Below are 19,277 nucleotides of genomic sequence, written 5' to 3' on the forward strand. Positions count from 1 at the left end.
ATATAACTAGGGCAGTTAGCGCAATTTCTCTGACATTAATAAACATATTCACTGACAATTAATTGAAATCAGATGACTTTGGCCGATTTACGACTGCAGTTACTTTTAAATAAATGCTTACGAAAATTTGTACAGGCACAAGCTTGTGAAAAAATAAATAAAACGTGTTAACTCTTCTCTTTATTCTGAACACTTCAACCCATTGTACACAGCAAAAGTAAATTTTAAATATTTTTCTTCATAACGAATTTTATGTTTTGAATTAACATTTCTGGACCTGAAACATGGAACACGGTAATAAAGTTAAAAACGGTAGTTCGCACAAGTTACACTGGGATTCTGTCACACAGGATAAAAAAATTTGACAAAACGTGGATTTTCCCAGTTTAGGGCTTCAAAATCTCCCTCGGAAAAGAAAATATCCAATACAACAACATAGTGTTACGAAAACTATTTCTTTTTCACTTATGTACATGTTCACTGACAGCAAAGTGAAAAGTCAAACTTTGTGAGTTTATGACGATCTAGAACTCAGGAATTAAAAAACTCACCTAAAATCAATAAAAAAAACTCCTTGGAAATCAGAACAAAAACTGGATTTTATTCCAAATTTATAGGTTCTGTCAGAGTTTATACACACTGATGATCTGAGTTAAACACTCTAGAACATAACAAAACCTGAATTTTATACGTTCTCAGTGTTTACAAACACTGAGAATCTGAGTTAAAGAGAGACTATTTATATTTATGTACATCTGATTGTATCTGAGTAGTTCTCTCAAACGATCTGAGTTAAAGACTCTAGAACATGTACACTTCACATTTTTTTAATCAGAGATAAACTTCGTACTTTAGACTTCTTTAAGTTTTTATTCATCTTAAATTAGTACAAAATAGCCACTTTAAACACTATTTTAAACTAACAAACGATCTTCTCCAGGTTTATTAAGATCGATACTCTCATAGCTACTTTCAGAGTTACTCAGCTCCTCTCTATTGTTGCACAAAGCCTTGAAACTCGTTTGAAAATTCTTATCGCAATAGTACAGAATGGCAATTACAACAATAGAGTTACTGTACCCTATCAGAGTTACCAGTGCCGATATTTCATAAGAAATATGTAAATCCTCATCAAAACACTTAATTGCAAGCAACACATCATTCGGTAGCCAACACAGAACATGCGAAAACACTAAAATTAGCACCAAATTAGACCTTCCATCAACACTTATCGTTCTCAGTTTGAACCCTCTCAAAACATAAACAGTTAAAACAAACACAATATACACAATCCGTATAGCTAACCCTAGCTTAGATAACTCGCTCAGAGCACACCTAAAGCACATCGAAACAGCAAGTATTGCTATCACCACCCAGATAGCCACAATTTCCCACCTATAATAACTCCTAATTTTCATCGGTACATGCCTGGACGCAAAATGCGACAAGTACCAATCCACCGTCAACCCAACAACAAACAAAACATTCCCTGTGTAAGCCACAAAAATCTCAATGAACCACACACAAGCGATTTCCTTCCACACGTACGAAACCAGCGCCAGTACCATGAAATTGATGGGAGACAGTGCCAGAAAAAGCACACTACAAACCCTCCAACTCACGATGTACCAATTCGCAATAGTGTGCAAATTTTTGAATTTCGTTATCAAGTAAATCATGAGCACGTCGGCCACGATTGAACCCAGATTGACCACGACGGCCGGAACCAGAACCACATTTGAGGGCGGAGTGTAATGAAGTTCGCTTCCGAAATCTGTGTCGTTGTCTGTGGTCGTGTTGGCGAATTCTTCCGGGTCCATTGTGCTAAAATTTGATTGGAGTATAGAAACGCGTGGTGAATATTAAGGACTTACCGAAAGTTAACAATGCATGGTGGCAACAATGCGTTGTTTGTGACACGGATGATTTAAAGCTCTCGAGACGGCGAAGAGACATTTATAGATGCAAGGACGGAATTATTAACCACTTACGGGCTGAATTAATGTGAATTACAGAAGAAATGGAAGTGACTTAATCGTGTAATGTTAGTTTTTATAAGTAGACGGTCGTTTTTATGAGATCGGGGGTAGCAACGCTGGGGGAAAAAGCACTATAGTTAAATTTAGTTAAACTTAATTAAACATTTGCATTAGAGAATGGGGACGTTGTTACATTAATGAAATTAAGAATTAAGTACTATTGATTATGTTATTTGCTTAATATCAATCGATAGATGTGAAAAACGGTCACTTATTTGTTAATAATGGAAAAAAATGGGTGTTGTTGAAGACATACCAGTCGTAGTGAAATGTGTACTTAGATTAGTTGGGATTGTTCAAATTTCAAACACTAGCACTAAACACACTCTTTTCAAGATCCTACCAATTCCTTTCTGGGGCTATTACTTCTACATTTCTTTCAATATTTGGGCTGATTTCGCATCAATAACGTACCCAAACGTCACCAACATTTTAAAATACTCAGATTGTGTTTCTACTTTGTCAACAAGTATTTTTATGTTTGTGGATCTTTACATGTTTTATAAAAGAGATAATCAACTAAAAAAAATTGTGCAGACGTTAGACGATTCCAGTGTTGGTGTAACAAAGTACCGGAAAAATACTTACTATAGAAATTTTCTTTTGCTGTTAATGTTGTTCAATATGATCTTGATTGTCTGTGGCCTTGGAGTACTAATAAACACTCAGTACCACCTTTCGTACTATATTGCTATAAGTATTTTTTCGTTAGACGTTCTCTTTGTCGAAATCCTTTTCAACGATTTAATCCAAAAATTCCGTTTAATTAATGACCAGATTTTAACAATACAAGTACTGCCTGTGCACCAGTCAGTACCCTGTTTAGACAAACTATCAAATTTTCACTATCATCTCGTCAATGTAGTCTGCCACATCAACAAAGTTTTCGAAATTACTCTTCTAGTAGGAACCGCGTCGTGGTTTTTTATGGTTATCAACGAAATCTATTATCTCATTTTCGTATCGTTTCGTCTATCTTCTGCAGAATTTTCCTTCTATTGGTCGCAACTCCCGCTAATGGCGTGCTATTGTTTTTCGATTTATTATCAAGTGAAAGTGTGGAGGGACGTCCAAGACGAAGTACCAAAATAAATAGGTTTGATAAAGTACTAACTAAAACGTTGCAGGCTAACAAATCTGTCATTTTTGTCCACGATTTGTGGAATTCGTTACTACTAAAGGGTAAAGTTGGTGGTGAGGTGCGCCACCTGCAGCTAATTTCTCTCAGAATGATCAACACCAAGCTCGAGTTGACAGCCAGAGGGTTCTTTCCACTAAACGGATCGTTTTTATATATAGTACGAACGTTTGGTTGGTTGTTTTGTGTTACTAATAACGTCGTTGTAGATTATTGCAGCTGTAACCACTCACGTTATTATTTTGATACAGTTTGAAATATAAACTAGTAACACCACAAACTCCAATTTAGATTACGTTGTTCGTTAATTTGTTTAAGTATTCGTGGATCCCCAATCGCGTGACCAATTTACATTAGCTGGAATTATCTAGATACTTATTTAAAGAATCAATATATTACAAGTCAAGTGACAACAATGCCACCCCTGCTCGATTCAACCCCTGCTCTGATCAAATTCATCTATCAACTTCTAGGTGTGGCTCAATTCACTTTCACCACCTCACCAACGGAATTTTTGAAAATCAGGTCACGCCTTTGGTGCTTCGTTTCCTACGCCTTTTTTATCTACCTTTGTGTCTCTTATAACCTTAGTGTACACCCAAGTAGTGAAGTTTTCACCTACCTCGACTTGTTGGTGAACTGTGGCAACATCACCTACATGATCGTCTTTACCACAATCTTCTACAAAAGAAGCAACAAGTTAGAGACTTTGTTAAACCAAATCCAGAGAATTGAACTAGATGTGCCTTTGTCTATCCGAACGAAGCAAACTTGGATACGGATGATTCTTCTGACTACGGTTTCAGCAATGTTGATTTGTTTCCCTTTTCGAGAACTCCCGTTCTATTCAGTGATCTACTTCATCTACCCCTGCATCGTCAACTGCTTTGATAATCTCTTTATCAACGACGTTTTCAGCTGCATTTGTGACAAATTCAAAACTATCAATCTCCAGTTGGAACGCATCAACTCGGTTGATTTGCTCCGAATCTTCCCCTTGACGAAAATTGATAAAATTCACGTTTTGGAGAAGGAAGAGACCGACTATAATATCCAAGTGATTGAACAATTATCACACTATCACTATAATCTGGTCATGTTGACTAGTGAAACGTTGAAAGAGTTTGAAGTTACGATTCTAGTGGCGATGGTTCAGTGGTTTTTGAACATGATCGACGGCAACTACACTCTGATATATTTGATCAAAGACAACAAGATAGGGTCAGTGAGGTTCACCAGTAATGTCACTTACGTCGCTTTTTTAATGAGTTGGTTGTATGCAATCATTGCGAAAATGAACGAAACGAGAGAAGTAGCCGCACGAGGAGGTAGTTTTATCCACGATGTATGGAACAGATATAGTTTCAAAGGAATAATTGATAAGAGAATTCGTCATTTGGAATTGTTTTCGATTCGAATGTTGTGTACTCGGGTTGACTGCAACGTGAAGGGTTTTTTTAGTTTGGACTTTACTTTCTTTCATCTGGTAATGAGTTAAAGACTTTTGAAAAAATTTTAATCGTTGGTTGTAGATGGTAGCTGCTGTGACTACATACATGGTGATACTGCTCCAATTTGGAATGTAAATTCTTATAATTGGAACAAATTTAATAAAACCAAATATCAATAGCACTCTCCGTAACTGTTACTAATGGTCAAAACTGTGTATTCTTCCACAGTCGTGGATTCGTTACAATGACAACAAACTTGCTTCCGGTCACTCCAACGTGGCTCAAGTTTTTCTACAAAATTTTCGGAATCGTGCAGTTTCCTTGCACCACGACTTCAACCAGTGCGAAAATTTTCGCCCGGTTGTATTGTACGCTTTCGTACGTCTACTTCATCAATTTTATCTTTCAGTATGACGATTATTACTACGAAGCTAAAGTACTACGTTACGTGTACGTGCTAGTTTACTACGGAAACGTCTCCTACATGTTCATCTTCGTTCTGATTTTGTTTATCCGCAGCGACAAAATTAAAGCAGCGCTGTCACCTTTACGTGAAATTGACATACCCATAGAGGAGACAAAACGTACTTCGTTGAGGATTGTCCTCATCGTGTCGTATGTTCCAGCTTTATGTTTCTATTTTCCGTTTAGAAAGATGAACGTATTTCGCGTGTTTTATTTTTTGTATCCTACTATAGTCAGTATTTTTGATCTTCTTTTTATGAGTGACGTGATGGATGGGTTTTGTGATAAGTTTGGTGGGGTGAACCGGCAACTTCAACGTATGGTGGACGAGGCCGACTTAAATGGTGACTTAATTCAGAAACTTTAATTCAGTCACTACGATTTGGTGGTTTTAGTACAAGAAATGGTGAAGCAGTTTGAAATTACCATTATAGTGTCTATGGTTCAATGGTTTGTGAACGTGGTCGACTCTGTTTATACGGTTATAGTTCTAGTGGCTAAACCCGAATTTTTGGTGGACGTACGTTTAGCGAGTAATTTTTTTTACGCTATGTATTCATTTTCTTGGTTGTACGTACTCGTAGCGAAATTCAGCGAAACCCAAAAAGTGGCTAACAAAAATGTTTATATCTTACACGAAATTTGGAACAAAGGAGTTAGTAGGAGCAACAAGAGGTTTATGACGTTAGTTTCTCTCCGTATGCTCAACACGACGTTGAAATTTAACATCGGAGGTTTCTTCTGTTTAGACTGGAATTTTTTTTACATAGTGGTGGCATCTGTTACCACATACTTGGTTATATTAATTCAGTTTTATATTTAATTGTAGATAATAAAACTGTACAATTATTGTGTTTGTTTCCAGAGAAACAATTCATTTCCTTTAATGATGCACGTCGATCGTACGAGGGCAGAATATTGCGCACACGCATAATTAAATTGGGTTCGAATCGTTATAGACACGAAATTAAAGTGACTAATGAAAATGAAATATGTTATTTACATTTGCATTAAGTATAATTAAATGAGTGGAGTCACAATGACAACAAACTCCGCTGAATTGCTTCCAACCACTCCACCATGGCTAAAATTCGTTTACAAAATTTTAGGAATCGTGCAGTTTTCTTACACTACGGAAACCACTTCAGTTCGAGCAAAAATTTGTGCACGCTTGCACTGTGTCCTGTCCTGTGCCTATTTCATAAATTTTATCTTTCTATGTAACGATTTTTCTTACGAAGTTAAAGTAATGCGCTACGTACATTTTTTGGTACATTATGGACACTTTTTGCATATGTTGATAATCGTCTTGAGATGTTTCCTCAGAAGTGACAAAATTAAAGAAATCTTGTTACATTTACGCAAAATTAGAGTACCTCTAGAGTGTTCCACATATAACAGAAGATATAGTTTGGCAAGAATTTTTCTCATCGTGTCGTATATTCCGTCTCTAAGTTTATATGTTCCGTTTAGAAAGAGAACCGACTCTCACCTCTTCTATTATATGTACCCTAACATCGTCATCCTTTTCGATCTTCTTTTTATGAACGACGTGATGGATGCATTTTCTGAAAAATTTGGTGGTGTAAATCGACAACTTCAACTTGTGGTGTATGAGGTAAAAGCGCTTGACCAGAACGAACAACGAATCATTCTAAGGAACGAAAAGATTCAGAAGCTTTCATACAGTCACTGCGAACTGGTGGTTTTAGTGCAAAAAGTGGTAAAAGAGTTTGAAATTACCATCATAGTATCCATGGTTGAACGGTTCGTCAATATCGTAGATTGTATTTATACAGTGACAGTTCTAGTGGTTAATTCAGAACCTGTGACGTCTGTACGTTTATGGATTAATTTTGTTTTTGCTATATACTTATTTTTTTGGTTGTACGTACTCGTAATGAAATTCAGCGAAACCCAAAAAGTAGCTAACAAAGGTGGCTATATCTTACACGAAATATGGAACAAGTGCCTTAACAAAGGAGTTAGTGGGGGCAACGTGAGGTTCATGACGTTGGTCTCTCTTCGTATGCTCAACACAACGTTGAAATTTAACATGGGAGGTTTCTTCTATTTAGACTGGAACTTTTTTTACGTAGTAGTGGCATCTATTACCACTTACCTGGTGATATTAATTCAATTTTATATTTAATTATAGGTAATAAAAGATGTACAAGTATCGTCTTTCTTTTTTCTATTGATCCAACCATTCCGAGTAAGAATATATGATCGGTCGATATCTCGGCAGTACGCGGGCAGAATATTGCACACACGCCTAATTAACTCCGCCAGAGGTGGATTTTCGAGTAAATATAGGCAATAAAAGTTACACATTTATTATTCTTTGTAACAAAAAGTAATACAATCTATTTCTAATATGATTAAAGTGGTACTAGACACATTCAAGGAATTAAAGCAACAAATGAAAATTAAACATATTGTTTACACTCTCATCACACAATTGAATGAATGGGTTCATAACGACGAACAATGGCAGCACAACTTCTTGAATCCACTAGTAGAGCTTTAAAATACATCTATAAACTCTTGGGGATTGTCCAGTTCTCTTATTCCAAAACACCACCAAAAACTACAACGTCCAAAATCATTCCTCGTCTGTGGTGTATTTTATCCTACTGTTATTTCATCAACATCTGCATTTTCTACAACACTGCTTCTCATTTCAGCAACAAAATAATGGATTACGTGCATTTTATGGTCTACCACGGAACTGTTATCCAAATGGTCGTACTTTTCACAATGCTGTATAAAAGAAGCAGCAAATTAAAAACGTTGTTGCTCCGTCTTGACAACATGGAAACACCGACTCACCCACCACCACGAAAACGATTCCTCGTCAGATTCACCCTCATCTCTGCTCTAATCCCAGTAGTACTATTTTTCCTCCTCCGAAGCGTCAGCTACTACTACGTTTTTTTCTTCTACTGCTGCATCCTCAACGCCTTTGACAACATCTTCCTCAACGACATCTTCGACTCCATTTGCGACCAGTTTGCCTCCATTAATCACAAACTACAAACCCTAAGTCAACCCCACGAACCCGTTATATTCATTCTCTCCAGAATTTATCCCACAGTCACTACGACATGGTCATTTTGGCGCTGAAAATTTCAAAAGAATTCGAAGTGACAATTACAGTGGCGATGATTCAGTGGTTTGTGTCCGTAGTTGATGGAACTTACACATCTACAGTTCTCATAGCTAAGTCTTTAATTTTTACCACAAGATTTGGGTGCAATTTTGGTTATGTGGTGTTCTCGTTTCTTTGGTTGTATGTTCTCATCGCAAAATTTAACGAAACTGAAGAACTGGCGAATAGTGGTGTTTTGTATTTGCACGAGATATGGAATAAACGTGTTTGTGGAAAGATTGATGCGGAGTTTCGATATCTTCAACTAATTTCTCTTCGGATGCATAACACAGAGATAGAGTTTAATGCGTGTGGGTATTTTAGTTTGAACTGGAGATTTTTTCAGATGGTAACTATGTCAGATAGAGAGAAACGTAGTTAAATGTGGCGCTTTTAGGTGGTTTCGGCTCTTACTACGTATTTAGTTATACTTCTACAGTTTTATATTTAAAATCTAAGTGGAGGATCTACGCTGTGCTGATTCTACTCACACTAGCATTGTCGAGACAATATTTCTCCAAGTCTTTGTTTATCCACACAACATAATCCACTACTGGATAAATAATTAATGAAGATGAATCGATGGACTAAACACTAGAACACTTACAACAAACCGAACATAACAATGGCTACAGAACTTCTAGAGACAATTCCTAAAACGTTCAAATATATTTATAAGCTGCTAGGGATTGTCCAATTTTCGTATTGTAAAACACCACCTAAAAATAAACTTTCTAAATTTGCTCCTCACTTGTGGTGTGTCTTCTCCTATGGTTATTTCATCAACATCTGTACTTTTTACAACAGTTCAAACTACAACGTCAAAATAATGTTTTATGTCCATTTTCTGGTTTACCATGGAACTGTGCTTCTGATGATTGTACTATTTCTAATGTTCTGTATAAGAAGTACTAGAACCAAAGCACTGTTGATTCGAATCGACCAAAACAAGATGAAGTGTCAAAAATCAACAAAGAATAACAGGACACTCGTTCGGATTATCCTTCTTGGGTGTCTGTTAACAAACGTAGTTTTTTTCATCTTTTTAGAAGTGGGTTACTACGTGTACATTTCCTACTGTTGCGTCATCATCTCCTTCGAAAACATTTTCCTTAACGACATTTTCGACTGTCTTTGTGACAAATTCACTCTAATTAACCAAAGACTAGAAACCTCAGTCACAACAAGTAACCAAAACAAAATGGATACCATTCAAGATTTATCCCACCAACACTACGACTTAGTCCTCGTAACACTACAAATGTCAAAACAATTCGAAACAGTAGTAACAGTAACGATAGTTCAGTGGTTCGTGGCCATGATCGACTCCATTTACACTGCTACAGTTCTAGGAGTCAAATCGCAGGTACTAACAGCCCGATTTGGCTCCAATTTCAGCCACATTGTCTTCTTATCGTGCTGGTTACTCGTACTCATCGCAAAATTTAGCAAAACTCAAGAAGTGGCCAACTCTGGAGCCATAATTTTGCACGAAGTCTGGAACAAACACGCTTCTAAACAAAGCAAGACATTCCGCCATCTGGAATTGATTTCCATGCGCATGTTCATCACGCAGGTGCGCTTCAACGCTTGCGGATTTTTTAACTTGGACTGGACTTTCTGTCAAACGGTGAGTGAGGGTTTCACTCTATACAACAAAAATTTAGTGAGGATTTTTAGATGATCGCTGCTCTGACTACTTATTTAGTTATACTTTTACAATTTTATGTTTAATGACCAGCATCTGCGTTACACACGCTATCTCATCTAGAATATTATATGTATTTCTACAGTGACAAAATTGGCGCCCACGTACCTGAAATAATTGAGTATTGTGAAAATTAAACACATATGTTATCTATTCGTCTAATTAATTACTGGAAGCTTGATCAATACTGTCTGCGTTGTCTAGTTTGAGGGCAAAATGTCACCACAGCTCCTCAAATCGACTTCCAAATTGGTCAAATATGTATATAGTGTCCTAGGAATTGTTCAATTTTCGTACGATAAAACCCCAGCAAAAACTAAATTCGCAAAAATAGTTCCTCGACTGTGGTGTCTCTTGTCGTATGTTTATTTCATTACAATTTTCATTTGGTACAACAACTCAAAACATGATGGTAAAATAATGACTTATGTTAATTTTTTTGTTGATAAAGGGAGCGTTGTACTGATGATTGTATTATTTATAATGTTGTTTAAGAGAGGCAACGAAATGAAAATATTGTTGATTTGTATTGATGACCTGGAACTGTCTTTGAACTGTCCAGTAACTAACAGAAAAGGAATATTAATAAGAATTATCCTCGTTATTAGTGTACTTGCGATGATAATTTTTAGTTCATTTCAGGATGAGCGTGATTTCTATCATATTTTCTCGTACTACTGTTGCGTAATTATCACATTTGATACCATTTTTTTAAACGACATTTTCGACTGCATTGGTGACAAATTCGCTGCAGCGAATGAAAAACTCGAAATTATCACTAAACGAGATAAATCATACATATATTTGCTTCAGAACGTTTCACATTTCCACTATGAGTTAGTACGTTTGACACTAGAAATCAAAAAACAGTTTGAAATAACAACTATAGCATCGATGATTTACAATTTTATATTTATGGTTGACGCTATATACACAGTTACAGTTCTAGTAGCTCATTCTCGACACCTTACGTTACGTTTTGTAGCTAATTTCAGCCAGCTTGCCTTCTCTTTGTGTCATCTAAGTGTACTCATTGCAAAAATTAGCCAAACGCTAGAACTAGCCAACACTGGAGTTCTACACCTACATCAAATTTGGAACAAACATGTTTCTAGAAAAGAAATGAATAGAGAGTTTCGTCATTTGGAACTACTTTCCATACGGATGTTAAACACACAGATGGAATTCAGCATACGTGGATTTTTTAACTTGGACTGGACCTTCTTCCAAACGGTGAAAATGGGGTTTGAATGGAGGGAAAAAAATTGGTTTTTGTGTTTTTCAGATGGTTGTTGCTTTTACCACCTACTGGCTTATTCTCGTTCAGTTTCAAGTCTAGTGCACTTAATTAGAACTGTGTATTTACATATTCAGGTTAGAAGCACAAAAATAAAGCTATTTTTCTAACACAAATTTTTATCACTTCAACCTGATCAATTAGAGAAAGCTTGATCAATAGCGTTATTAATAGATAATTACCTCAGCTCCTCCAGTCGACTTCCAGAGTGGTCAAATGCATATATGCTATGAGCTTTCCTGGGGCTATATCTTTTTGCTAGTCCTAGCGTCGATAGGAGGGTATTCTATGGCTGATAGTGAGGGAAGCGACAACAGAGGCGTGGAAGAAAGAGAACAAAATAAATAAAGAAAGGACAAGATCCGTTGATGGAAATGATGATACAACTAATGGAAGAAATGAAACAACTGCGAGAAGAAAATAGAGGGGTAAAAAAAGAATTACGGACAATAAATGGAATACTGGAAAGAGAAAGAGAAGAATGGAAAGAAAAGGAGAGAAGTTTCGAAGAAAGAATCAATAATTTAGAGAAGAAGTTGGAAAAAAAGGAGAGACAAGAAAGAAGAAACAATTTCATAATTAGTGGTATGGAAATAGGGGAAAAGACAGATGTAAAGAAGTAGAGGAATTTTTGAAAAAAGAAATTGAGGTAGAAGTAAAAGTGTTGGAAACAATAATTATAGGGAAAGAAGAAAGCAAGAAAATACTGGTTAAGACCTTAGATCATATAATAAATAGATACCACCATGCCGTGTTCTTTCCCTAGCAGAGCCTGTGACGACATCCTCTTGTCACACATCTCTCTCGTGCATGGAGGGATTACAATGAAGCTATCCTTGCCTGATCACTATTTGAATTTTGCGCGCCTAAATTTTAGGAAGTATGTCTGAACTAACTTCGTACGAAAGATGTTGACAGCTTTATTTTATAAATAATTCACAGTAGATAATGAAAGGAATAGTAAATTATTGGGCAGCAATTGTGATCCTTTATGATTACGTCACTTAAAATAGGATCTTTGTTCTAAATTCTAAAATTGTGTTTTGTACAACAACTCGAAAGAGAGGTTAGAAGAAACATCTGTTAAAAGCGATTTGTTGCGCTGGTGCGGTACAAGGATGGAAGTGAAATAGACATATACAGATGAAATGCATATAACAAAGATGAAGATGTGGTGATCACACAAGGCTAGCATTATACTACTCCTCTTGACGTAGAAAACGACAACAGATAGCTTCATGTCTAGTCACAGCTTTCAGATTGAGTATTGGTATCTATTTATTATATGATCTAAGGTTAAGACGCTTTTGGAGGAAAAACGAGAGGTGATGAAGAATAAAAATAAACTGAGAGGAAAGAGAATATATATTGATAATGATTGGACAGTACAAGAGCAAAAAATTAAAAAAGAAATTAGGGAGATAGATAAAGAGGAAAGAAAAAAAGAATACACAACAAGTGTGGGACATAAGAAGCTGGAAGTAGGGGACAAAATGTATACATGGAATGACAATAAAGGAAAATTGGAAGAAAAATTTCGCAAATCAAGTCAGCACTAAACGAAGAAAGAAACACAAAGGGGAGGGGTAGTAATGATAGGGCAAATAAAGACTTTAGGTTTAAGAATGTAGATTTTGTACATAATAGGGGAATGGGAAAGAAGAATGGGGAAGATAAACGGGGTTTAAAATTACTCTTTTGGAATACTGCGGGTCTGAAAAAGAAAGCTAATTTATTTTGGGACTACGTGAAAAATTTTGATTTTGTGGGACTAACAGAAACATGGATACTAGAGAGAGACTGGAACAAACTGAAAGACGTGTTGCCAAAGGAATTTCAGTGGAAATTGCAAGGGGCAAAAAAAGAAAAACGCAAGGGTAGAGCAAAAGGTGGAATCATAACAGGAGTGAAGAAAGATATAAAAGAAATAGAAGAGGGGGCGATAGAAATGGAAGGCATAGTTGAAAGAAAACTGACTGTAAATAAAAAAGATGGAGAATCTGCACAATATATAGTAGAGGAATGAGAAACACGAAACAAGAAATGCAAGAAAAAATCGAAGAGTCCGAAGAAGAATTTCTACTGTTAGGAGGGGACTTGAATGCCAGAATAGGGAACAAAAGCAGGGAGGAAGACGGGGAAAACACACGAAAATCGAAAGATAAAGTAGAAAACAAAGACGGAAAATTGCTATGGGAATTAATTGAAGAAAGAGGTTGGGAAGTCTTGAATGGGGCGAAGGAAGGGGATGAGGAGGGGGAATTTACCTGGATAGGTAAAAGAGGGGAATCGGTAATAGACTACGTAATAGTAAACGGATTAGCAGAAGAAAAGGTAGAAACATTCAAAATAGGAGAAAGAGTGGACTCCGATCACATGCTACTAGAAGTAAAAGTGAGGGGCATAAGTAGAGGGAGCGGATGCTTAAGTAATGAAGTAGGAATAGAGAAGAAGATATGGGTATGGAATGAAAAAGGAATTGAGCATTATAAAAAAAAAATGTTGAAAGTGGAATTTAAAGAAAAAGGAACGAAAAGATAATGCAAGAATTAAAAAGAGAAATTGAAAAAGCAGCCATAAGAAAAGAAATTGTAACGAGAAATTTAGAAAAGAGAAACAGATGGTGGGATAGCAGATGCACAGATTTAAAAACAGAAGCAAGGAAATGTTTACGAAGGTGGAAAAAGGGGAAAGGTATAAAGAGGAGTACTGGCAAGGAAAAAATAATTATGGAAAACGATGCAAAGAAAAGAAAGAAGAGATACAGCAAGAAGAAGAAGAAAAGATTAAAGCCATAAGAACTGAGCAAGAGGCATGGCAGTATATAAATAAAGAACGGAAGAACGAAATCACTATTAGTGAAAACATACCTATAATACAGTGGAAGAAGCATTTTATGGAACTATTGAATGGAAAGGAAGAGAGAATGGTAGCGCAAGATAGTAAAACCGGGAATGGTGGTAGAGAAAGGGAGGCTGAGATTCGAGTAGAGGAAGTAGGAAAACAAGTAGAAAGACGGAAAAGAGGAAAAGCACCGGGGAGGGATGGTTTGGTAAACGAAGTATGGATATTTGGGACGGATGGGATGATTGAAAGATTGAGAGAGTTAATGAATGATGTGTGGACGGGGAATGGAGAGTTGGGCAAATAACTCTCCTAAATACGGCATATAAACTGTACGCAATGGTGTTAAATGAAAGCTTGGTGACAGAGATGAACGAAAAGAGTATATTACCGGAAAGTCAAGTGGGATTTAGAAGAGGTAGAGGGGCTATGGACAAGGTCGGGTATATGCACTGTTTGTAGACCTAAGAGCCGCGTTTGATACGGAGGACAGAGAGTGTTTGTGGGAATGCATTGAGAGAAGAGGACTGAGTGAAAAGTTAATTGCAGCAGCAAGAGAGATGTATAGAGAGACAGTGACTAATGTAAGAGTGGGAGGAATAGAAAGTGAAATGTTTTGGACGACGAAAGGATTGAGACAGGGATGCCCATTAAGTCCCAGTCTGTTTGCTTGTTACATAAGCGTTATCGAGGAAATGTTTAGAGGAGTACAAGCGGGAGGAATTGTGGTGGGAAGAGAAAAGGTATGGAGTTTAGCATTTGCAGATGATTTACAAATACTTTAAAAGAAAGAAACTGGAGGTAAATGTAGAAAAAACAAAAATGATGGTTTTTAGAAAAAAATCGGTTGTCTGTAAAGTCGGTTTACTGACGATAGTTGAACGTGACAACGTCTTAAGAAAATACTGATGGAATGGTTGCATTTTTCAAAAGAAAATTTTAATTTCATTTGTTTAATAGATTTGTATGTACATAGAGAAGGAGGTAATTAGAAATCACAATGAAATTGATCAAGTTAGATTTTCTCGCTTGCACTTCAAGCCTTACATGGAACGCCTCAGAGCGAGGTAACGCCGCATGAGTCACATGGAACGCCTCAGAGCGAGGTAACGCCGCAATTATAAGACGTTGTCACGTCAAAAAGGAAGAAAAGAGGAGGAAAAAGTGTGGCGTTGTGAAGATCGAATCATAGACACAGTAAAGGAGTTAAAATATTTAGGATTTAAGTTTACAACAACTAACACGGTAACCGCACACATAAGAGAAAGAAGGATCAAAGCAATGCAGATAATGGGAATGATGTGGAGTACCTATAGGTGAGAGAATATTTGAACATGACGTAAGAAGAAGGATGAACATGGTTGATAGTTTAGTTAGGAGTGTATTAATGTATGGATTGGAGAAATGGGGATGGAAGGAATATGCAGAGATGGAAACAGTAGAAGAAAAATACTTGAGGTGGATGTTAGGGGCTACGGAAAGAGACACCAGGCTATATAGTAAGAGAAGAATGCAAACGAGAGAAATTAAGAGTATACACTGGGAAAAGAGCTGTAAAGTATAATGAAAGGTTGAAAGAAAGAGAGGAATGTAGGATATTGTATGAATGCTGGAAGGAAAAAAAAGGAAGCAGGGAAAGGACATCACAAGAGTAGAGAAGGATATTATGAGAGACTGGGATACGCATGGATGGAAATAGAGAGAAAGAGAGGTTTTTTTACATGGACCGGAGTTTCTGTCAAAGGGTGAGTGAGGGTTTCGTTCTATATATAACAACAAAAATTTAGTGAAGATTTTTAGATGATTTCTGCTCTGACTACTTATTTAGTTATACTTTTACAATTTTATGTTTAATGACACAAAACAGAGACCAGCATCTGCGTTACACACGCTATCTCTTCTAGAATATTATATGTATTTCTGCAATGACAAAATTGGCGCCCACGTACCTCAAATAATTGAATACTGTGAAAATAAAGCACATGTTATTTATTCGTCTAATTAATTAGTGAAAGCTTGATCAATATTGTCCGCGTTGGCTAGTTTGAGACAAAAATGTCACCTCAGCTCCTCCAGTCGACTTCCAAATTGGTGAAATATGTATATAGCGTCCTAGGAATTGTTCAATTCTCGTACGATAAAACCCCACCAAAAACAAAATTCGCAAAAATAGTTCCTCGACTGTGGTGTGTCTTGTCGTATGTTTATTTCATTAACATTTGCATTTTGTACAACAAATCAAAACATGATGGTAAAATAATGACTTATGTTCAATTTTTTGTCGATCAAGGAAGCGTGTTCATGATGATTGTGTTGTTTATAATGTTGTTTAAGAGAAGCGATAAGATAAAAATGTTGCTGATTTGTATTGATGACCTGAACCTGTCTTTGAACTGTCCAGTAGCTACCAGGAAAAGAATATTATTAAGAATTACACTCGTTGTTAGTGTACTTCCGGTGATAATTTGTAGTTCATTTCAAGAAGAGCGTGATTTCTATCACATTTTCTGGTACTACTGTTGCGTTGTTATCACATTTGACACCATTTTTTTCAACGACATTTTCGACTGCATTGGTGACAAATTCGCTGCAGCGAATGAAAAACTGGAAATTATCACTAAACGAGATAAATCATACATACATGTGCTTCAGAACTTTTCACATTTCCACTATGAGTTAGTACGTTTGACACTAGAAATCAAAAAACAGTTTGAAATAACAACTATAGCATCAATGATTCATAGTTTTATTTGTATGGTTGACGCTATATACACAGTTACAGTTCTAGTAGCTCATTCTCGACACCTTACGTTACGTTTTGGAGCCAATTTCAGCTACCTTGTGTTCTCATTGCATCATCTATGTGTACTCATTGCAAAAATTAGCCAGACGCAAGAACTAGCCAACACTGGAGTTCTACACCTACACGAAATTTGGAACAAACACGTTTCTAAAAAAGAAATGAATAGAGAGTTTCGTCATTTGGAACTACTTTCCATACGGACGCTAAACACACAGATGGAATTTAACATACGTGGATTTTTTACTTTGGACTGGACCTTCTTCCAATCGGTGAATATAAGGTTTCAATGGAGAAAAAAAATGTTTTTTGTGTTTTTCAGATGGTTGTTGCTTTTACCACCTACTGGCTTATCCTCGTGCAGTTTCAAATTTAGTCCACTTAATGTACTCAGCATAAAATAAATCGATTTATCTAATACAAACAACCTGATGATTTCCTAGTACAACCAATTACTGAAAGCTTGATCAATATAGTGTTATTAGTAGATAATTAATTGAAAATGTCACCCCAGCTCCTCGAGTCGACTTCCCGCGTAGTCAAATTCATATATAACGGTTTAGGAATTGTCCAATTCTCCTACGACAAAACCCCACCACCAACAAAATTCGCAAAAATAGTACCTCGACTGTGGTCCGTTTTAAGTTATAGTACTTTCATTCACTTGTGTATTTTCTTCAATAATTCAAGACACGATGGGAAAATAATGACGTACGTTCAAGTTTTTCTGTATCATGGAACCGTTATTCTGATGATTGTGTTATTTATAACGTTTTATAACAGAAGCAACAGAATAAAAACGTTGTTGATTTGTATTGGCGACATGGTGGTACCTTTGAGCTCGTCAGTACCGCCGAAGAAAAGAATATGCATACGAAGTACCTTCGTTGGTGTTCTATTTGCGCTGATTATAGCGTCTTCATTCCAAGAAGGCAATACTTACTATTTCATTTTCTGGTACTACTGTTGCATAATTATCGCTTTCGACACAGTTTTCATAAATGATATTTTCGACCACATTGGTGATAAATTCGCCGCTGTGAATGAAGAGCTACAACTACACACCAAATTTGATAAATCGGTACTTCGATTTCACAAGAAAACAACATTTCGTGACACGACTTCGCTTCAGAACTTATCACACTTCCACTCGGAGTTAGTATTTTTGACTCTAGAGATCACCAAGCAATTCGAAGTACCTATTATAGTATCAATGATTCATTCCTTCATATGTATGATCGATGGTTCCTACACGGTTACTGTTCTGGCAGCTTATTCCCAACACCTTACTTCACGTTTTGCTACCAATTTCATCTACCTTGTGTTCGCCTTACTTCGATTATATGTACTTATTGCAAAAATTTGCGAAACGCAAGAACTAGCCAACAGCGGAGTTTTACACTTGCACGAAATTTGGAACCAACACGTTTCTAGAAAAGAAATGAATAGAGAGTTTCGTCATTTGGAACTACTTTCAGTACGTATGTCTAACGCACGGGTACAATTCAACATACGTGGGTTTTTTATTTTGGACTGGACCTTCTTCCAAACGATGGTCGTTGCTTTTACTACCTACTGGCTTATTCTGGTGCAGTTTCAGGTCTAAATACTTACTCTTCCAATCCAAGTACAAAATTATGCCCAAAAATATTAATTAACAAAGAGAGGAAATTTCCTCTTTTGACTTTATTAATTATTTATTGAATAAATCGATCTAAGTAATAAAGCAAATTGTTGGAAAAAACATGAGCCACGAAATAGTGCTCAAATCAATTATAAAATGGGGACCCAAGTGCTCGGTTCAGCTTCCACAGTTTTCAAATACGTTTACAAGGTTTTAGGGATTGTGCAATTCTCTTATTCCAAAGCACCACCGACAACAAAATTTTCGAAAATGGGTGCCCGTTTGTGGTGTGTTTTTTCATACGGTTATTTCATCTGCATTTGTATTTTCTTTCATAGTGCAAGATACGACGATAAAATAATGATTTACGTTCATGTTGTGGTGTTCTATGGAACTATAGTGGTGATAGTAGTGTCACTGATAATGTTTCATAGACGAAGCGACAAAATAAAAATTCTCTTGATTCGCATTGACGATTTAAGTCACACACCTGTCAAAAAATCAACAACAACAATTTTGAGTCGAGTTTTACTCATTTCTTGTTTGATACCCGTTGTAGTCGGTTACTCGCTCAGAGGCACAACTACTTATATCATTTTCACTTCTTGCTGCACCCTCATCACGTTCGACAACTTTTTTCTTACCGACATTCTAGACTGTCTGAGTGAAAAATTTACCGCTATTAATGAAACGTTTCGAAATTTGACTTCCAACACTCAGTCTAGAAGAACTAACAAAGTTAACTTCATAATTGAGTCTG

The 19,277-nt window shown here is 36.5% G+C and overlaps 3 protein-coding genes and 1 long non-coding RNA gene across 4 annotated transcripts; 2 read left to right on the forward strand and 2 right to left on the reverse strand.

Annotated features, from left to right (window-relative positions):
- Positions 1-162: 162 nt before the first annotated feature.
- Positions 163-522, reverse strand: LOC135129355 (uncharacterized). The gene is made up of 2 exons (XR_010280564.1): positions 331-522; positions 163-277 (listed from the first exon to the last, which is right to left on the reverse strand). It is a non-coding gene; the product is annotated as an uncharacterized LOC135129355 (long non-coding RNA).
- Positions 523-847: 325 nt separating this feature from the next.
- On the reverse strand, positions 848-1,953 carry LOC135129515 (uncharacterized). The gene is made up of 2 exons (XM_064056679.1): positions 1,875-1,953; positions 848-1,824 (listed from the first exon to the last, which is right to left on the reverse strand). The coding sequence occupies exon 2, from the start codon at positions 1,818-1,820 to the stop codon at positions 915-917; it is 906 nt and encodes a 301-aa protein (XP_063912749.1). The 5' UTR covers positions 1,821-1,824; positions 1,875-1,953; the 3' UTR covers positions 848-914.
- A 1,639-nt stretch (positions 1,954-3,592) lies between these two features.
- Positions 3,593-4,763, forward strand: LOC135129400 (uncharacterized). The gene is made up of 2 exons (XM_064056549.1): positions 3,593-4,663; positions 4,710-4,763. Exons 1-2 carry the CDS (start codon positions 3,593-3,595, stop codon positions 4,761-4,763), a joined length of 1,125 nt encoding a protein of 374 aa, XP_063912619.1.
- A 12,632-nt stretch (positions 4,764-17,395) lies between these two features.
- On the forward strand, positions 17,396-18,499 carry LOC135129401 (uncharacterized). Its single transcript, XM_064056550.1, has one exon. It carries the CDS (start codon positions 17,396-17,398, stop codon positions 18,497-18,499), a length of 1,104 nt encoding a protein of 367 aa, XP_063912620.1.
- The last annotated feature ends 778 nt before the right edge of the window (positions 18,500-19,277 follow it).

This window comes from Zophobas morio, unplaced genomic scaffold (genome assembly GCF_036711695.1).
Source record: "Zophobas morio isolate AGI-343-1 ecotype UQ-CSIRO unplaced genomic scaffold, CSIRO_AGI_Zmor_V1 ptg000016l, whole genome shotgun sequence".
NCBI classification, from domain to species: Eukaryota; Metazoa; Arthropoda; class Insecta; order Coleoptera; family Tenebrionidae; genus Zophobas; species Zophobas morio.